Here is a 21,940-nt window from a genome sequence, read left to right as displayed (position 1 = left end):
TATATATATTTCCCTGGGGATAGGGGAGAAAGAATACTTCCCATGTATTCCCTGGGTGTCGTAGAAGGCAACTAAAAGGGAAGGGAGCAGGGGGCTGGAAATCCTCCCCTCTCGTTTTTAGTTTTCCTAAAGAAGGAATAGAGGAGGAGGCCAAGTGAGAATATTCCCCAAAACACTCAGTTTTCTGTTCTTAACGCTACCTTGCTAATGTGGGACATGGCGAATATGAAAAAAAAAAATATACATATATCCCTGGGTATAGGGGAGAAAGAATACTTCCTACATATTCCCTGTGTGTCGTAGAAAGCAACTAAAAGGGGAGGGAGCAGGGGGGCTGGAAATCCTCCCCTCTCGTTTTTTTTCTTTTTTTAAATATTCCAAAAGAAGGAACACAGAAGGGGGCCAGGTGAGGATATTCCTTCAAAGGCCCAGTCCTGTGTTCTTAACGCTACCTTGCTAACGCGGGAAATGGTGAATAGTACGAAAGAAAGAATATATATATACAGATATAAATATCCATATACATATCAACATTTACATACATACACATATTCATACTTGCTTGCCTTTATCTATTCCTGGCACTCCCCAGCCCCACAGGAAACAGTATTGCTCCCCCCTGCTTCAGCGAGGTAGCGCCAGGAAAAAAAAAAAAGCCACATTCGTTCACATTCTGTCTTTAGCTGTCATGTGTAATGCACTGAAACCACAGCTCCCTATCCACATCCAGGCCCCACAGACCTTTCCATGGTTTACCCCAGATGCTTCACATGCTCTGGTTCTGTCCACTGACAGCACTTCAACCTGGGTATACCACATTGTTCCAATTTACTCTATTTCTTGCATGCCTTTCACCCTCCTGTATGTTCAGGCCCTGATCGCTCAAAATCTCTTTCACTTCATCCTTCCACCTCTAGTTTGGTCTCCTGCTTCTCCTTGTTTCCTACACCTCTGACACACATATCCTCTTTGTCAATCTTTCCTCGCTTATTCTCTCCATGTCCAAACCATTTCAACACACTCTCTTCTGCTCTCTAGTACCTATTCTATTGAAAGAAGTGTGCTGTGAAAGGTTTTACTGCAGCCTCTGTTCTGTACTTACCGAAAGATCTAACTTTCCACCAGAGGACAGAAAGAAAACAAATTACACCAGAAGAATTATACATAACTTTACTATTCAAGCTGGTTGTGAAATTTACAACCAAAATATCATCTATGAAAATACAATATTTTTAATAAATGTAATACTGTAATTTGCATTCACTTTCCTCCCTTATCAGCCAAGACTTGACAGGCCAATGATTATGGCGGCAGAACACCGTGAAGTGGAACAGTTGTCCTCAAACTCTCGGGAGTTATCTCTAAGAAAAGTGGTACAAAAAATATCTCGACTCTTGAGTACATATGTAGGAGCTAAGTGGGACCTATAATCAGGATGAAAGTGCACCCTAACGATGGTGTAAGTATTATTAATTCATAACCTGATAGAGACCAAGTACAAAACCTAAGCATCCACAATAGGATTCATATTACAACAGTGTATCCCTATTAGGGACAGATGGGGAATAATGCACTAACTTATCAACTGTTATTTAACCTGGTCTACCTGGATATATGTCATGTACAAGTCTGGGTTGAAGTACTATTAAGGGAAAGATTACACAAATTTCCAGGAATCTCTTCTTATAATGACAAAACTATACTTTTATCGACTTAAATCAAACAAAATTGTGTACATATAAAATACTTATTTCCTAAGTAAATATTCTCATTTATCCCTGGGGATAGGGGAGAAAGAATACTTCCCACGTATTCCCTGCGTGTCGTAGAAGGCGACTAAAAGGGAAGGGAGCGGGTGGCTGGAAATCCTCCCCTCTCGTTTTTTTTTAATTTTCCAAAAGAAGGAACAGAGAAGGGGGCCAGGTGAGGATATTCCCTCTAAGGCCCAGTCCTTTGTTGATAACGCTACCTCGCTAATGCGGGAAATGGCGAATAGTTCAAAAGAAAAGAAAAAAAGAAATATTCTCATATATATTCGAGTTAAACCCATGTTCAAAACCCAGTCCTCAGTTGTTTCTTGATCTCTAAAATAACAAAACTAAGAGTTTTCAAAAAAATATACAACTGACAGCAAAGTCCTGGTCAAACTTACATCTGTAACTATCTTAAACCAGTATGGTTGAATCCAGACAGCTGTTCTGAGCTCTAAGTCAGAGAAAGGAAAAAAATTATAAACTATGAATTGTAACAGATGAACTCTTATTTAGACTTAGGATAAAGTCCTGTGATCTATGAAAGAAAATTTGTTCTTGACTCTTCAAAATGTTGCTCAGTGGTCTGTGACATCATTCCCATATGAAGAAAAGAGAATCACAAGAACCTCACCCATATTAGGTAGTTACTTTAGCTTTTGTGGGTGGTGCCATACTCAGGGCCACACAGGACACATCACAGAGGTCCAAATAGAGGTATTGTTGTATACAGGTGTCTGATGAACAATCCTCTATTGCTGCCATCCATAGAGAGATGCGTCAAGAAAGCCAGGATGAGCACCACCTTTTGGATGTCATGAACCCCAGCTTGAATTTCCAGTTCATATCAGAAAAAGTGAACTGGCTGATATTGATAACTATCTCTTTTCAACAAATGATTGAAATTTGTTCCAAAAGATCTGTCATTCATCATCAGGTCCAAATAGTGCCCAAGGGACTTCACTGGACATAATGAGGGAAGGAAAGTGACGAATCTTGAACTGAATTAAGACAGGTCTATTTCTGAATGTGACCATTTCATTTTTGACCATAAACTTAGGGTTTGCATTACTCCTAACACACAACAGCTGGGGCTTTGTCTAAAACTTGCCAAATCTGTATACTACATGAATTTCATACTCATAAGACTAAATGCTTTGGCTTACCAGAAAATGGTTTTTGCAGCTGTGCTTTAAATTCTCAATGAACAGTTGTGACTGAAGAAGATCCAAGACTTTTGTAAGCTTCCACTTTTGCTGAGGAGTCTGCAATAGGTTTAGTGATCAAATAAGACTTAAATAGCATTTTTACAGTGAGACTAGAAAAGTAGAACCCAAAAGGTTCTTAAAGAGTACTTCTGCAAATGCTAATGCTGCCCTTTATGTCATAAAACAATATATCATGTTAGTCAAATTCAACGTTATACATGGAGCTGAGAAACTCCATGCATGAGGCTTCTGTCCAGTACCTGCAGCTTTGAATTCGGATGTCTAGTCAGCTCTGGGGAGGTTCAAGATCATTGGGAGTGAGATGGATGAGGGGTAGGGAGTCATCAGGAAAGGGATCAAAGTTTTCTTTGACGACTGGGAAAGGGATTGCTGAGCCACACAGCTGTGAAAGTGAACTTCCTAAGGTGTGGTTTTAAGTGCACCAGGATGCAAAATTCACTTGTGATCTGGGTAGTGGGTGTGACACATTTCTGAACCATGTCCACGGGAAATGAAGGTCACACTGTAAGAGGTCTGAACTCTGCAATGGTACAAAATGTTGTTCTTGCTCCTAGGAATATCAGTGGTGTTTACAAACCCATGAGCCCATCATTACTGAGTCATGCCTTCCATATACGAAGTGCCTTTCATGTTTAACTACATTACTGCAATTTACTTCTCAAAAGTTGAAAACAGACTTCAGAGATATACATACAGTAAAATGCTTATTTCACTTTTCAGACAATGTATCTCTCATAGTCATGCTTCTGAAAATGCTTGCAAGATGAGCTTAACTTGATGTACTTTGTTAGGTGGACCACTACAGGATATCTCTAACGTGTTATTTCAAAGAATCTTTGTAGGGAACTATCTGTATCATCTTTATTGGTTGAACTTTCTGAAAATATTCACAGATACATATATCACTTAAAAAATCTTCATAAGGACTATCTGAATTATTATAGATATAACTCTGTAAAAATATTTATAGGGACATATATCACAACAGCTCTTGTAACACATCAACAATGAAAACTAACATACACTGCACTTACATCTGATTGACAGATATTGATTATTTGACGTACTGACTATGCCTACCTTTCAGCTGATAAACTCAAATCACATAAGATGCAAAGACTTTGCTTGATGTAAACTTTACGAGGCTTCAATATTCTATAAAAAGCAAGTGGTCTCAAATTTTCATAACTTCTGATAACTAGGTTTACTCAGGAATCAGTTTAAACAATTCATCATTGGGTTTCTTAGATCAGTTAAACATTCTTATAACTGTAATGTGTACATCACTGTAATAATGCCAGTTATTAGGATATGGAATGGGATTTTGTTGGTTTCTTAATATCAAGCAAAATCATCAACAATTTTGTCAACAATGGGTCATTTGTTGTCTTTGTGCATTCATATCTCCTTAGTACTTAGTGAACATCACACAAAAATAACTTTTTTCTTACATCTTCCTCCAACACATAATTGTTATTTTTCTCAGATACTATCCACATCCATTAAGTACATTCACAAGGGCATTGAAAACTTTCTTATCTCCTTCAGATTTAAAAAGATGTTTGAAACACTTTTCATACAATCAGCTTCCAAAGAATAAGATTTCTTTTGTTCATCCTCATCTCTAAGTATGTTGCTCAATTAATCAAAGACCCTCTAAAAAAAATGCTGTTATTCCACAAAAGTCCTCCAATCAGCACATCTTTCTTTTAAGGGAACTTTGACATAGCAAGAGAAAGAGAGATTCTTCCCTTAATTCTAACGAGTTCATGGTCATTCTATCTTTACTATCCAATCTTTAATATTTCTCAGTAACGTTTCTGTATCTACAATACATGAATTAAAGGTGATAGGAACAACCTATTATCATACCTTGGTCAAATCAGTATTAGTAAATAACTCATACTGCGTCTTGTGATACTGGAGTATAATGAATACTTTAACACGTGTAGGCTACTCGTGGAAGAGACTACATTATAAAGCTTTATGTACTGCAGCTTGATGTTAGAATGCATTTTGAGACAGATGGACGCAACCTATACACATGTAAAATGAGTTTGTATTTTTGTTCTATATTTTGAGTTTCAGCATAAAACCTGGAAAAGAATTTCAGCATAAATGTTTCTGGAGGGTAGAGCATAATGTATGAGCAAGGTATACTGTTCTTCAAATGATATAGTTAAAGTTTGCATTAAATTTCGTGTTTCAAATAAAACCTGGAAATGAATTTCAGGATGAATGTTTCACGAGTTAAGTGCATAACATATGAGAAGATTAAACTATTTTTCAAGTGATTTGGTTCATAAGCAGCATGAGTAGCACAATCAGTCTAACAGTAGAAAGTACAATATAGATGCAGCATCTACATTTTCATGAGTAAAATGTAAGTACTGAAGACTGGTTGCCACGGATGAGGAGGAAGGGTGGCATTTGGTGAGTTAGAGTCTCCAGCCAGGCCATATAAAGTGGAGCTGACACCATCCCCTTTGCTGGTATGGGCAGTGTCCTGCAAGGTAATCCAATATGAATTTCTCATTCATTGCTATACAAGATAATAAAAACCTGCAAGCCCAAACTCATTAACTGCAAGTTGTAAAAAAGAAAGAAAAAAAAGGGTAACATGAATAAATATACAAGAGGGTTCCATTTTTAATTTTAATTAACATATCTTTTTAATAAAACAAATTCTGTGGAATTCCTCACAATTTTGACACTTGCAATCCCTCATTCTACATTTCAATACAAACAAGTTTCTAGGTGTATTTGTTAATGTGCAAATAGGCTATAAACAACTTTACCCACTAAAAAAGACACAGGAAGTCATACAAAGCTTGATTCAACCCAAATAAAAGGTTCTCTATCTATAAAGTATGCTATCTTTCGCTACTTTCCCATTTTCAAGGAGCGGAGTAAGTGGATATATACATATCTTTTTTGGAATCCATTTTGCAAAACTGGAATTCACAGCTCTTAATTCTGCATGATGACAAAAAATTGGCAAAATGTAATTCCCTTTACACTGTGCCCTGGATTTTTCATCCACATTACTCATGAATGAATTACTCATACATGTGATACACATAAAGTGGGAAGCAGGCAGATCTGAGATAGTGAGAGAAGGGAAGTTAAGTTGCTAGTGAAAGAGAAAAAGATGTATATAGGCAGCACTTACAGGGACGGATGCAAATGATTGTGAGAGGTATGAAATAGTGGGGAAAAAAATTGTAGGGGTTTAAAAAAAAGAGATGGCAAATGTAAATTGGGATGAATGGGTAACAGTAAACTTTCGGGAGAATTAAATCATTTGTTATGACGTTAATAAGTGGAAAAAACAAGAGAAAAGAAGAAAACAATGCTGAAGTGACAAAAGAGGAAGTGGTAAGTGGTAGCAGGTAGTGATGAAGTGAGTAGGAGATGAAATGGTTATTTTGAAGGACTGTTCAATGTGTTTGATGATAGGGTGAATGATGTAGGGTGTTTGAGTTTAGGTGGTATGCAAAGTGAGAGTCATGGAAAGTGGTTTGATGGAGATAGAAGTTGTGAAAGAATTATGTAAGATGAAATGTGGCAAGGCAGTTGGAGTGGAAGGTTTGCAGATGAATTCATTAAGAAAGGGGATGACTATGTTGTTGATTGGTTAGTCAGGATTTTCAGCATATATATGGATTATGTAGAGTTACTTGAGGATGGCAGAATGTATGAATAGTGCCACTGTATAAAGGCAAGGGAGGTTAAAGGTAAGTGTGACTGGTAAGTTGCCGGGGAAAGTAAAGTAGTGATTGAAAGGGTGAAAGCATGTACACAGCATCAGACTGGGGAGGAACAGTGTAGTTTCAAAAGTGCTAAAGGATGCATGGATCAGGTGTTTGCATTGAAAAATGACTGTGAAAATACTTGGAGAAACAGAAGGATTTGTATGTGGTATTAATGGATCTGGGGCAGCATATGACAGGGCTGATAAGATATGCTTAGTGGAGGGACTTGAGGAAATATGGTGTGGGAGGAAAGTATTTAGAAGCAGAAAAGTTTTTATCAAGGGTGTATGGCATGTATACAAGCGGGAAGAGATGAGAGTGAATTGCTCCAAGCGAAGGTTGGTCTGAGGATGGGATGTGTGATGTCACCTAAGTTGTTTAATTTGTTTATGGGTGGGGTATGAGGAAAGTACATGCAAGAGTCTTGGGGAGAGGGGCATGTCATGCCTGGAAAACATTCTTATCAATAAACAGTGTAACTCCATTAATTTGATATATAAACAAATGTTTACTTTCAGTCTGGTAATATTCATGGTACAAGCTAATAATTCAAAACTTTCCAAGAAGCTATATATATCCCTGACTGTTTCTATGCCACCTTACCATAACCAAAAGATTTTCATTCCATGTTGTTTGAAGATTTGCAATCTTTCTCTTCCACTACATACATAAATGATACAAAGGATATTTTTTGTAATATATCTCTTGAATGTTACTGTACTCACATGACAATAAAGGAAGCTTCTCTTGAGTGTTCAAGCAGCAGCTCTCGCAGACGAATGTGGCGGTTAGTCTTGTCTTTCAAGGCTATCAATTCTGATTCTGTGATACCCTCTGTGCCTGTAATGGATGCAAGGTCATCAGGAGGAGGAGAAAACCAAGATTTCTGAACAAAGTCCTGAGGTTTGAGACCTTGGGCTACATACCATGAAGCTCATTATCATATGTACTCATAGAGCAAATTACATATGCATAATGAATATACATACAGGTGATCTTTAAAAACTGATAACCTATCCATACTCTAGTTTTGTAAAAACATACAACAAGACATACATACTGTGGAAGCCAGCACAACTCTAAAGAGAAGAGGGAGATGAAGAAAAGAAAGAACAAGAAAGCCAATTAATCGACAAACATTTAAAATAACAACTCAAAGTTTCAGAAAATTTCAGCACACCTTTGTCCTCACTGTCTGGTAGCACCTTGAACTTGCTGATAAGATTACTGAAGTCTCTGACTGATTCTTCCCTTGGACGCCGCATAACATCAGGGATCATAACGACATCAGAAAAGTCAATGCGGAACTTGCATAGCAGCTCTGCCATTCTCCGGTGCTCTGAGGCCAGGTCGTCCTACATAGTGATTAAAAAATTAAAATTCCCTCTTTTCAAGTAAACAGTATTTCCAGCACTATTGACTTTTAAATGTACTCCTATAAATAGCCTTCACCTGAAAAATTAGAGCTGAAGATGATACCATCATGAACATGTCACCCATAATAACTACAGTTCACATAGTATTAATCCAAAGGTACAATTCATAAAAACACATATGGACACATAATCTATATTCCCAAACAAAATTTATCCTGCCAGCTTTTTTAAACTTACACTGAAACTGGAACATGATTCCCAAATGCTGTATGATACTGTTTATAGTATGAGACCATTTTTAAACATCTAATCAGAGAAACATATATGCTTAAACAGGCTGTAACCAACATAATATCTAGACCAACCATTCATCCATGAATCTATCCTCTCTATGGTGGATATAATAAATGACAGAAATAAGTCATACTTTTCTAAGAAATTTAAAGACCATTAGACAAATTTCGATGGCAAATCTATGAGATACTATTTATTGTTTCAGGAAATTCATATGTTTCATGTTTGAAGAAGTAAGTTACAAACTGAACTTGATGTGGTCTGCAATGGTTTACTAGTAAACAGATGATCTATAACAAAAGTCCAAACATATCCTGTTAAAATCTATGTTTTTACCTTTTTGTTGGCAAGGCAGAAGACCCGCAGCTTGCAGGAAGACCAGATTGATCGAGTTGTAAGGATGTATGGAATCAGCATCGTCAGACCTTCAAAAATAATCTAGTTTAAAACAACTGGTCGTTTTCTGAGTGATGCGAAGGGTTACAAAAGAAAATGAAAATCATGGGTACAGCAAAGGTGTTGAGTAAGGCACATTCACAAGGTACGTTATTTCATGTGTGGTGGAGTGGCAACAGAAATGGATGAAGGCAGCAAGTATGAATATGTACATGTGTATATATGTATATGTCTGTGTATGTATATGTTGAAATATATATGTATGTATATGTGCATGTGAGGGCGTTTATGTATATACACGTGTATGTGAGTGGGTTGGGCCATTCCTCGTCTGTTTCCTTGCACTACCTTAATAATGTGGGAGATGGCAATCAAGTGTAATAAAAATACAAATGTACATATATGAAAGCATTGAGGAACATGTGGAAAGAGAGATTGTTATCCGAGGGAAACAATGGGTATTTTTGAAGGTACAGTAGTTCCAATGATGTATAGATGCAAAACATGGGCTATAGATGACAATGTACAGATGAGAGTGTATGTGTTGGAAATGAACTGTTTGATGACAATATGGGGTGATAGATGGCTTGACCGAGTAAGTAACGAAAGGGTAAGAGAGAGGTGCAGTCATAAGAAGAGTATAGTTGAGACAGCTGAAGAGGCTGTGCTGAACTAATTTGGATATATGGAGAGAATGACAGATTAGTTGACAAATAAAATAAAAGTGTCACAAGTGGAAGGGAAAAGGAGAAAGGGGAGACCAAACTGGAGATGGAAGGATGGTGTGAAAACTATTTTGAATGGCTGAGGCCTGAACATGCAGAAGAACCCTTAGGAGCAGTTCTTCCTCCAAGTAAAAAATGAAATGTGTATATATATTCACCATACATCATAAAATGTCACAATCTGAACATCTATTCATCTGATGAGTTTAACACACACACAAGTAAAGTTTCACTACATCAACACATTTTTTTTTTTTTTTTTTTTTTTTTTTTTTTTTTTTTTAATACTTTGTCGCCGTCTCCCGCGTTTGCGAGGTAGCGCAAGGAAACAGACGAAAGAAATGGCCCAACCCCCCCCCCCCCATACACATGTACATACACACGTCCACACACGCAAATATACATACCTACACAGCTTTCCATGGTTTACCCCAGACGCTTCACATGCCTTGCTTCAATCCACTGACAGCACGTCAACCCCTGTATACCACATGACTCCAATTCACTCTATTTCTTGCCCTCCTTTCACCCTCCTGCATGTTCAGGCCCCGATCACACAAAATCTTTTTCACTCCATCTTTCCACCTCCAATTTGGTCTCCCTCTTCTCCTCGTTCCCTCCACCTCCGACACATATATCCTCTTGGTCAATCTCTCCTCACTCATTCTCTCCATGTGCCCAAACCATTTCAAAACACCCTCTTCTGCTCTCTCAACCACGCTCTTTTTATTTCCACACATCTCTCTTACCCTTACGTTACTTACTCGATCAAACCACCTCACACCACACATTGTCCTCAAACATCTCATTTCCAGCACATCCATCCTCCTGCGCACATCTCTATCCATAGCCCACGCCTCGCAACCATACAACATTGTTGGAACCACTATTCCCTCAAACATACCCATTTTTGCTTTCCGAGATAGTGTTCTCGACTTCCACACATTTTTCAAGGCTCCCAAAATTTTCGCCCCCTCCCCCACCCTATGATCCACTTCCGCTTCCATGGTTCCATCCGCTGACAGATCCACTCCCAGATATCTAAAACACTTCACTTCCTCCAGTTTTTCTCCATTCAAACTCACCTCCCAATTGACTTGACCCTCACCCCTACTGTACCTAATAACCTTGCTCTTATTCACATTTACTCTCAACTTTCTTCTTCCACACACTTTACCAAACTCAGTCACCAGCTTCTGCAGTTTCTCACATGAATCAGCCACCAGCGCTGTATCATCAGCGAACAACAACTGACTCACTTCCCAAGCTCTCTCATCCCCAACAGACTTCATACTTGCCCCTCTTTCCAGGACTCTTGCATTTACCTCCCTTACAACCCCATCCATAAACAAATTAAACAACCATGGAGACATCACACACCCCTGCTGCAAACCTACATTCACTGAGAACCAATCACTTTCCTCTCTTCCTACACGTACACATGCCTTACATCCTCGATAAAAACTTTTCACTGCTTCTAACAACTTGCCTCCCACACCATATATTCTTAATACCTTCCACAGAGCATCTCTATCAACTCTATCATATGCCTTCTCCAGATCCATAAATGCTACATACAAATCCATTTGCTTTTCTAAGTATTTCTCACATACATTCTTCAAAGCAAACACCTGATCCACACATCCTCTACCACTTCTGAAACCGCACTGCTCTTCCCCAATCTGATGCTCTGTACATGCCTTCACCCTCTCAATCAATACCCTCCCATATAATTTACCAGGAATACTCAACAAACTTATACCTCTGTAATTTGAGCACTCACTCTTATCCCCTTTGCCTTTGTACAATGGCACTATGCACGCATTCCGCCAATCCTCAGGCACCTCACCATGAGTCATACATACATTAAATAACCTTACCAACCAGTCAATAATACAGTCACCCCCTTTCTTAATAAATTCCACTGCAATACCATCCAAACCTGCTGCCTTGCCGGCTTTCATCTTCCGCAAAGCTTTTACTACCTCTTCTCTGTTTACCAAATCATTTTCCCTAACCCTCTCACTTTGCACACCACCTCGACCAAAACACCCTATATCTGCCACTCTGTCATCAGACACATTCAACAAACCTTCAAAATACTCATTCCATCTCCTTCTCACATCAACACATATATGTTTAAGAAAAAATATCTTTTCATACAGGGAATAGAAAAATCTTAGATTTCTTTTTATTTAAAGAAATGTGCCACACGGTAAACTTAATATTTACATTAGCCACAGTCAATGGGTCAAATCTACTAATGCCAAGTACACTTTCCTTTCCTTTTAAGAGCTATCTTTGCATTGTCTCACTGCAAAGATAGAGGCTGTACATTTTCTTCCAGTCCTAACTCCTCCATGTTCCTCAAATATATATGTCCTTCATTAATCCTTTTTTATAAATTCTATTACTGCTACACATCTATTCAATTGCTGTTCTACCTCCACTTCACCATCTCATTTGCCATTCTCTTCATATTTTCTGCTTTCTTATATTTCAGCTGCATAATGTATTTTCCACTTTTTCTGTAATGTTTTCTCCATACTTCTTCCTTATTCTTCTATGTCCTATTCCAATGTAGTAATACAATATTATTGCCAACCAGTATAACAAAAGCCTCTTCACTTCTCACAAAATTTTCTCTCTCTTTATGGTAATTTTTGACTCCTCTATAAAGAACCCTCATCTCAAGCTTTTTTGTGCACTTACCAGTCTTCTATAAAAGAAATAGCATTCTACTTTAAACTCCCAGAACATTTTTTTTTACCTTCTTTTCTTTCATTTATACTTAGAAAAAAGTTCCCCAGTCTTAGTTTTCCACTGCTCATAATTTTCTGGAAGATACTTCTTCAACAGTGTCAATCTCTCTGCCATTTCCTTCTCTATATCTTTCCATCATGCATTTACATTTTTCATCTAACATCCTTATACTTTCTACATTTGAGGAGGCCTCTGCAAATGCATTTATAAGATGTCTTCAAATAATTTCAATCTCCTTTCATAATTTTCTATTTAAATGCTTTTGTTCATCATCACTACTACCGTGCATCCCAAATCTATACTTACTACTACCGTGCATCCCAAATCTATACTTCTTAAAATCTACCTAATACTAATGAAATTCTTATAATTTACATGTACAGTGTAGAAAAATCTTACCTCCATCATCATAAAGCCACCAAACATCAATTGTGCCCTTGGGTTGTTTTCGTGTAAATCTAAGCATAGCATCCACCATCTGAGGTGTTGCAATTTCTCCATTAGACAGTCGAAACACTGGCTCCTTCTTTTTCTTACCCATCTTAAGAACTCCAAGAAATGAAGAATTACCATCTTCATTAGGTGATACTGTTGTGATATTGCTGCTGGTGTTACCCATCAAGACAGCTGTGTTAGGAAAGAAAAAAGAAAAATGCTACAATACAGGCCTCAGAGAACCACTCAAATATCAAACAAGTCCTTAATTCCTCTGTGATAATTTTTTTCATATACTTATATTAAATGACTGTAAGATAACTAAGTTGTATACAAACACACACACACAACTTATATTAAATGACTGTAAGATAACTAAGTTGCATACAAACACACACACACAACTTATATCAAATGACTGTAAGATAACTAAGTTGTATACAAACACACACATACATATATATACAAGTAAAACTACTCACTTTTTGTGTATTTTCAGCATACAGTATACATGCAGAATGCATGTATAATGCCACTGTAAATGTATGTATGTATGCATGTATGGGAGCGATAAAGAATATATATGAGATACTTGATGCTACCCTTAAAAGCAATGACAAAAAGTGGTTGGCCAAATTCATAGCTGGCTGCCAAGCCAAAGATGCTCACAAAGGCTTCACTTCTAAATCATGAAGCTTTACAGTAGAGCCCTCTATACAGCATGTTCTTTCTCAAACTCTCTTCATTCTCTTCCTACATGACCTCCAACTGCCTTAATCTGACCATAGTATGAAGGTTATTATTTAATGGAGATGACCTTAAAAGCATATTACATCACCCAAACACAAGACCAGCTATAAACATGCAACACTCCGTTACAAAACTGAAACAATACCTCACCCACAATAGAATATCTACATCTCCAAAGGAATCTTGAAACACTCTTTCAACTCCCGAAAAACATAAATTCAACCAGAAGGATCATATTGCCTTGAATGATCAATTGCTCCCACTCACAAGATGTTAACAATTCTGGGTATCATATATAACACCCCATTGCAACTCCTTCATTGGAGAGAAAACCATCTTAGTGGGAGGGAACCAAGGATGCATGTCGCTGAAGCTTTTTCCAAATGGGTAGAGGTGATAAGCAGAGTGCTGTGGGGTTCGGTTCTGGGACCATTACTCTTCTTGATGTATATCAATGACTTGCCTGAAGGTACAGAAGCCTACCTGAATATGTTTGCAAAAGATGCACTGGTCATGAGGAAGTGACAAGCGACGTAGGTTGGCAGTAGCTGGTAGGCAGCCAACGACCAGGGAGGTATATTACCAGTACTACCTGCCGGGCGTCAGGAAGGTTAGTGATAGCTACATAGTGAGCCAACACTTTAGTGGCTGTCAAGCTGCACTCCTCTGACTCAGGTAGCTCTCATTTCTTTCTGCCTCACCTATATGTGGACTGCTGGCATTCTGTCTACAAGCATACAAAATATCTCACCCTGTTACATACAGCACATGACAATGCTTAATTCACAGAGCTCATTCTTCATAACTAGAATTTCCTGCGATGGGCACTATGTTCTAGCCCTGCCTTTTGGCAAAATGGTAGGAGCAACAGACAGAAATAATAGGTTGGAACATTTAGGCAAGAGCATTGGGTAGAAGCTGAAGTTAGGAACATTAGGTAGGGTCCTCTGCAAACACTGTGCAAGATTGGCCCTCTGCCAGTGACCTATTGAGTGTGTGGCACTACCACACACTAAAGGCTAAGAACGGCACTGGAGTTCACTAGCTATGGAGATTATTGATGTGGCCACCCCCTTGAGGGAGTTATTGAGGGGAACAGGTGTCAGAGATATAAATAGATAGAAAAGGGAGGACTGTATCAACTTACAAGGGAAACTAAACAGACTCCAAAGTTGGTCTGAAACATGGTTGATGAAACTGAACCCCAGCAAATGTAAAGTAATGAGAATGGAATGAAGCAAAAGATAATCTCAATGTGATCATTACCTAGCAAGAAATAAGCTTCATGATTCTATTTGTGAGAAAAGGACTTGGGAGTAGACATCATCCCTATCCTGTTGCTATAGTCCCATATTAGGAGAATAGCTTTGGAGACAAACTGTCTGCTGGTAAGTATTAGAATTCAAATATATGGATGAAGAAATATTTAGCAAGCTATTTGTATCCAGCATAAGGCCAAAACTAGAATGTGCTTCTTAGGTTTGGTCACCACACCTAAAGAACCACAAAGAACTCACTGGGAATGTCCAGAAGAGGTCAACAAAGATGGTACCAAACTTGAGAATGTTAAAGGTAAAGGCTGGAAGCTTTATATTTATCCACCTTGGAAGAAAGAAGACAGAGAGGCAACCTGATTACAACATATAAGTTTTTAAAAGAGATCAACAGAGTCGACACTACTTTGAGAGGTGTAGAGATAGAGCAACCAGAGGACATAACATGAAGTTAAGTAAGATACTTGTATATAAGAAAGAAAACATAATCTTAAAGTATAAGAGTGGTGGATAAATGGAATAGACTGACTTGGGAAAGTTAATACAGACATCATACATAAATTCAAGAGGGTGTAAGATTGTAAAGTGTTCATGAACTGTAGCCTCCCACAAGTGTAAAATTCTCTCCTGTACTGTATAAATAGGTAATCACATGACAGTCAGCCCCATATAAAAAACATCAGAACAAAACCTACAGTTTAACAAAATACCCTTCGAATAACTGGTATCAGTTTGGGACAAAAAATTCCTCTGGAATCCTCTACAAACAATTCATCTGCTCCACCCTAAACTATGCTTCCCCTGCCTGGTCTTCCACTCAGTCAGAAGCAAATGTAGTGAAGCTACACCCTACACAAAACAGTACTCACAACAATCACTTGCTACCTAGCAACCAAAAACACTAAACACTTACATAGTGAAACAAAGGTCATCCCAATACAATGCCTCCTCAATATTCTCAACACTCAAATCTTTGCAACAGCACTAAACCCTTCCCGTTCAAACATATCCATAACTAACCACCAACCTACAAACAGAAATAAAAGCTTACCCCTGCTTCACACACACACATATATGTATATATATATATATATATATATATATATATATATATATATATATATATATATATATATATATATATATATTTTTTTTTTTTTTCATACTATTCACCATTTCCCGCATTAGCAAGGTAGCATCAAGAACAAAGGACTGGGCCTGAGAGGGAATATCCTCACCTGGCCCCCTTCTCTGTTCCTTCTTTTGGAAAATTGAAAAAAAAAAAAAATATATATATATATATATATATATATATATATATATATATATATATATATATATATATATATATATATATATATATACATACATACATACATATATATATTTTTTTTGCTTTGTCGCTGTTTCCCGCGTTTGCGAAGTAGCGCAAGGAAACAGACGAAAGAAATGGCCCAACCCACCCCCATACACATGTATATACATACGTCCACACACGCAAATATACATACCTACACAGCTTTCCATGGTTTACCCCAGACCTTTCAAATGCCCTGGTTCAATCCACTGATAGCACGCTGACCCTGGTATACCATATTGTTCCAATTCACTCTATTCCTTGCCCTCCTTTCACCCTCCTGCATGTTCAGGCCCCGATCACACAAAATCTTTTTCACTCCATCTTTCCACCTCCAATTTGGTCTCCCACTTCTCCTCGTTCCCTCCACCTCCGACACATATATCCTCTTGGTCAATCTTTCCTCACTCATTCTCTCCATGTGCCCAAACCATTTCAAAACACCCTCTTCTGCTCTCTCAACCACGCTCTTTTTATTTCCACACATCTCTCTTACCCTTACGTTACTTACTTGATCAAACCACCTCACACCACACATTGTCCTCAAACATCTCATTTCCAGCACATCCATCCTCCTGTGCACAACTCTATCCATAGCCCACGCCTCGCAACCATACAACATTGTTGGAACCACTATTCCTTCAAACATACCCATTTTTGCTTTCCAATATAATGTTCTCGACTTCCTCACAGTCTTCAAGGCTCCCAGAATTTTCGCCCCCTCCCCCACCCTATGATTCACTTCCGCTTCCATGGTTCCATCCGCTGCCAGATCCACTCCCAGATATCTAAAACACTTTACTTCCTCCAGTTTTTCTCCATTCAAACTTACCTCCCAACTGACTTGACCCTCAATCCTACTGTACCTAATAACCTTGCTCTTATTCACATTTACTCTTAACTTTCTTCTTTCACACACTTTACCAAACTCAGTCACCAGCTTCTGCAGTTTCTCACATGAATCAGCCACCAGCGCTGTATCATCAGCGAACAACAAGTGACTCACTTCCCAAGCTCTCTCATCCCCAACAGACTTCATACTTGCCCCTCTTTCCAAAACTCTTGCATTCACCTCCCTAACAACCCCATCCATAAACAAATTAAACAACCATGGAGACATCACACACCCCTGCCGCAAACCTACATTCACTGAGAACCAATCACTTTCCTCTCTTCCTACACGTACATATGCCTTTCATCCTTGATAAAAACTTTTCACTGCTTCTAACAACTTGCCTCCCACACCACATATATATATACATATATATATATATATATATATATATATATATATATATATATATATATATATATATATATATACATATAAAACAAAATACCCTAACAAGCTCTAAAAATGACCCTTACTAACTCTTAAATGTCAGTCCACCAAACATACACCCAACGGAAAGCACATTCCAGACATACATGAGTTACACTCTCTCATTTACTCTGTGGACACTATTCATCCCTACAACATTATAAACATCAAGTCAGTGTATCTAAAGACCCATCATGCCCATGCTGCAACAACTCCAAATGAAGATACTTAACACTCATTACTTAGTTACCCTGCATTCTTACAATCATACATACACACATCACTTCACCTTATGCCTTGTGGTCTTACCCAGTGGATGTGGCCAGCTTCCAGAGCACTGCAGAAGCCACAGAAAAGACAAAAAAGGACTCGTGGGGCTTAAAGGTAAGGTATATATAAAATGTAAATAATTTTCTAATCATATCATGAGAAGATAGGGAGGGTATTCTAAAACATTTAGTATTCATTATGCCTAACACTGTTTCTACGTCACTATCTATTCATCACAATCAAAAGATGATAAATGCTTCTGAACTGCAAATATCAAATAGAGCTGAGTTCATTGGGCCTACCATTTCATATGATATATCAATTTCTTATACTACAGATGACCATCACAGCACTACTCTATCCACTTAAACTGGGTTTATAAGAATTACAGCATAAAGAACATATCTTTGAACTATTTCAGTATATGGAACATCTTTGGGTAATCTATGGACATAACCATTATGTTTGGTAAAACATCAAAACATGCTTTTTTCATGGAATCTTGATATGATATGGATAAGATTGAGAAGCTTCAATAGTTCTTTTAAATCAGAGATAACTGTGATATATATTTTTCATTGCTCATGAACTGGGCCATTTCCTTTTAGCTAATCACGCTTATAGTTTTGAATTTAACAAATTCTTAAAGCAAACATTATTATGTCTGTCTCTAACCAGTCTGCTATTTCCTTAGTGCAAAGCAAGGTTATTCATAGAGATACATCTCTAAATGATTTAATCATACTTCCAGAAATTCAACAGATTCTAAGCTTCTATCTGATGGAAGTATAAACAGTATTTTAAATAATGCCGTTAAGCAAAATAAAAACATAAGCTGAATGTTATAATTTTATTTCGATGTTACTAAGGATTTTCAGGAAAAAAGTGGCATGCATCATTATTTGTGCATATAAAAGCAGTTTAGATATTTTCTAAATTTTCCTTGCACCACTTCAATTCTGGAATTACTAACTTTTCCTTCCCAAGAAAAGTTGCTGCAGATATCAAGATTCCCACAATATCTCTTCTGATGTGCATAGTGTGTGTTGAAATGGTTTGGACACACGGAAAGAATTAGTGAGGAAAAGTTGACAAAGAGGATATATGAGTCAGAGATGGAGAGATCAAGGAGAAGCAGGAGACCATATTGGAGGTGGAAGGATGGAGTGAAAAAGATTTTGAGCAATCGGGGCCTGAACATGAAGGAGGGTGAGAGGCGTGGATGGAATAGAGGATGTGGCATACCAGGGTCACTGTGCTGTCAATGGACTGAACCAAGGGATGTAAAGCATCTGAGGTAAACAATGAAAGGTCTGTGGAGCCTGGACATGGATAGGAAGCTGTGGTTTTGGTGCATTACACATGACAGCAAGAGAATAAGTGTGAATGAAGGTGGCCTTTTTTGTATGTTTTCCTGGTTCTACCTTGCTGAAGCAGGGAGGTGGCGATGCTGTTTCCTGTAGAGCGAGGTAGCAACAGGAATGGATGAAGGCAAGCAAATATGAATATGTATACGTATGCATATGTCTGTGCATGTGTATGTATATGTTGATATGTATATGTATGTACATGTGCGTATGTGGGTGTTTATGTATATATATGTGTATACGAGTGGATGGGCCACATACATATCAACATATACATACATACATACATGTAGACATATGTACATATTCATACTCGCTTGCCTTCATCCATTCCTGTCACTACCTCGCCCCAAAGGAAACAGCATCGCTATCCCCTGCTTTAGTTAGGTAGTGCCAGGAAAACATAAAATAAAGGCCATTCATTAAAATTCAGTCTCTAGCTATCATGGGTAATGTACTGCATACTGTTTATGTGCAAAAGTTGCACATAATAAGTATATGTAAAAACATAAGTATTTTGTTATGAATTCTATCTAACTGCTTCAATTTCATACAAATGATGCAGTGGCCTTTCATAGTCCTTTAATTAAACAGTGATTAGACAAAAGGAAATCATAAAGCACTTTAATTTACAAATGGTTTGAAAGTAAATAATGAGAATTCTTTCATAAGTTTCTACACAGAGCTCTGAGGCAACATATCACATCCCTTCCTATAATCAAATTGTGTTATGTTTATTACTCAAAATAATGTTTAAAGCACTAGACTCTTTTTGTATCCTACTCTTGTACTGTATGAAAGGAAGCTGAGCACAAACATCTGTCAATAGGGACTATTAGCAACTACAGACACTGTGACAAACTTGCAAGCAGGTCTGAAATCCACACATGCATGATGAGGTTTAGCTTTTGTATACTGACTTTACCTTGTGTTAATTTCAGAAACCCAATTGACAGGGCTTTTGTAAAATCTGGAGGGAATATAATGACATAATGCATTAGGAATTATTAAGGACAAAAAGTACTTTACTGATACGATATCTGTCTATCTAGCTAGCTAACCATATATGAATAGTACACCTTTTCCTGCAGTTACTGCACACTAGGACATGGAGAATTTCCTAAAACATCTTGGTTGCTGACCATCACTTTGCCTTCAAATGTAAAAGACCCAGTAAATAAGCTTATAATCTTCAATGCAGAATTCTGCAGGTCACTTTGCCTACCCCATCAGTAAAGCAGCATTACTGTGCTTGCTCAAAAGAGCAGAATATGAAAAGATTAAAGGTTGCCTCAGCGAGTACATGTAAGGAGGATGCACAGGGATGAAAGCATATAAAGGAATAGACAGAAAAACGATGCTTTAAAAGACTGTGCAGAATTTGGAAGTATAGATACATAACTTCAGCAGTTCTACAGTATGAATTAAGTCAAGGTAAACACAATAAGGGTATAAGGGCAAGCTCTTACCTTCACCCATATTAGTGCTTACACTGGCAAGGCCAATCCACCTATGATATCAATATCCAAAGGTCATTATTCACTGGTTAGAGGAAAATACGACTGGTCTTCTGTTGAGCAACAGAAAAAGAAAATCTGCACAAAAATGAGGGTTAAAGTCGGAATTAATTTGGGTAAGGTAAGGTAGGAGAAAGTAGGTGGTTAAAAATACGAATTCCTTTTCTGTTAGGATAAATAACCATCCAGTCTGTCCCTGAAGAGGAAAGCACCACATTCTTCATCAGTGCATTCATTCATATAATGATGTTAAAATATCCTGTTCCAAATGAATGAGAGTATTTTCATTAAAGAACATAATTTTCCAAAACTTATCAAATCGCCATTTCTTTATCTTCAGCAATCTCATATTTCAACAACCAGCATTTCAATGACTGTTTCTATATTTCACAACTAGCTCATGTGCATACATTAACCCCTTAACAACTTCAGACAGATACTTATGCAAACTGAGAGACACCTCTACAAAGATATCTATGTAACAAGTTTCATGTCTCAGTTTCAAGTTCTTGCACCAAGCCTTGAGGATGGCTAGGGTGGCAGTGCATGATTTTTTTCTCCCCACAGTTACATGGTTATCCTCCGACCATACCAATGAGGGCACATTTTCATGAGTTTTCAAGGAAGCAAACTGAGCAGGCTTTTGCTAAATTTATAAGTAACAGGCAAAAGATAATCCTGAATTATTTGATGATATTGATCTGTATTCAGATAGTGTGGAGAGTAATTTTATGGACACTCACTCTTTCAGCATCAAAAGTTTACCATAATGAGGTAGAAAAAGGTTTTCTAGCTAAAACAGAGGCAGTGTTGCTAGTGGTCACCCAATGTAGACAATACTGTGTCTGAAAGGTGGAGCTGGTAATTCTACAAACATTTATAGGTCTGCTGTTATGGAAAAAACCAGCAATGAATGAGACTGATTATTACAAGAAAAGATTTCATATATAAAATAAAACATAATAATCAGTAATCCATATTTCAGTGTAGGTAAAATGAACAATAAAATATGCGCAATGACAATTCACTTGACACTTGGGCCTCACTCTCAAGCTTTTTAAGGAATTGTGCTCTAGAATCTACAAAACTTCTACACACTATTACAGGGAGAGTAGTAGAAAAATATTTCTAAAACCATCTATTTTTTCATCCTTTCATGAATATCTTTGTAAGGTTAAATACAAATTCAAAAAATTTCTGAATATGAGTTTTGAGAGATGGAAAGGATAACTTAGCATGCCATTAAGGGGTTAATATAAGAGAATGAAGCTCTTCTCCTTAATTCCTCTAAAATTCCAGCATCCCAGTTAAACGTCTATCTGAATATCCAGAATTTTGGACATATCATCTTCAGAAAACC

General features: G+C 37.6%; 1 protein-coding gene across 6 annotated transcripts in view; it reads right to left on the bottom strand.

The window, feature by feature from the left end:
* Positions 1–1,153: 1,153 nt before the first annotated feature.
* The window catches only part of LOC139763443 (bumetanide-sensitive sodium-(potassium)-chloride cotransporter-like), a 65,276-nt gene continuing 44,489 nt past the window's right edge, over positions 1,154–21,940 (bottom strand). For 4 of the 6 annotated variants that reach the window (XM_071689489.1, XM_071689485.1, XM_071689486.1 and 1 more), the window contains 6 exons: positions 19,989–20,033; positions 12,689–12,916; positions 8,742–8,830; positions 7,916–8,090; positions 7,461–7,575; positions 1,154–5,486 (listed from right to left, as the gene is read on the bottom strand). In XM_071689489.1, the coding sequence (XP_071545590.1) occupies positions 5,351–5,486; positions 7,461–7,575; positions 7,916–8,090; positions 8,742–8,830; positions 12,689–12,916; positions 19,989–20,033 (788 nt within the window). In that variant the 3' untranslated portion in view covers positions 1,154–5,350. The remainder of the gene's footprint in view (positions 5,487–7,460; positions 7,576–7,915; positions 8,091–8,741; positions 8,831–12,688; positions 12,917–19,988; positions 20,034–21,940) is intronic. The other 2 variants (XM_071689490.1, XM_071689488.1) reach the window with 1 other exon arrangement.

Source organism: Panulirus ornatus, chromosome 47 (genome assembly GCF_036320965.1).
Source record: "Panulirus ornatus isolate Po-2019 chromosome 47, ASM3632096v1, whole genome shotgun sequence".
In the NCBI taxonomy this organism is placed as follows: Eukaryota; Metazoa; Arthropoda; class Malacostraca; order Decapoda; family Palinuridae; genus Panulirus; species Panulirus ornatus.
Note: the sequence above shows the minus strand (reverse complement) of the source record. Positions and strands in the feature narration are given on the sequence as shown.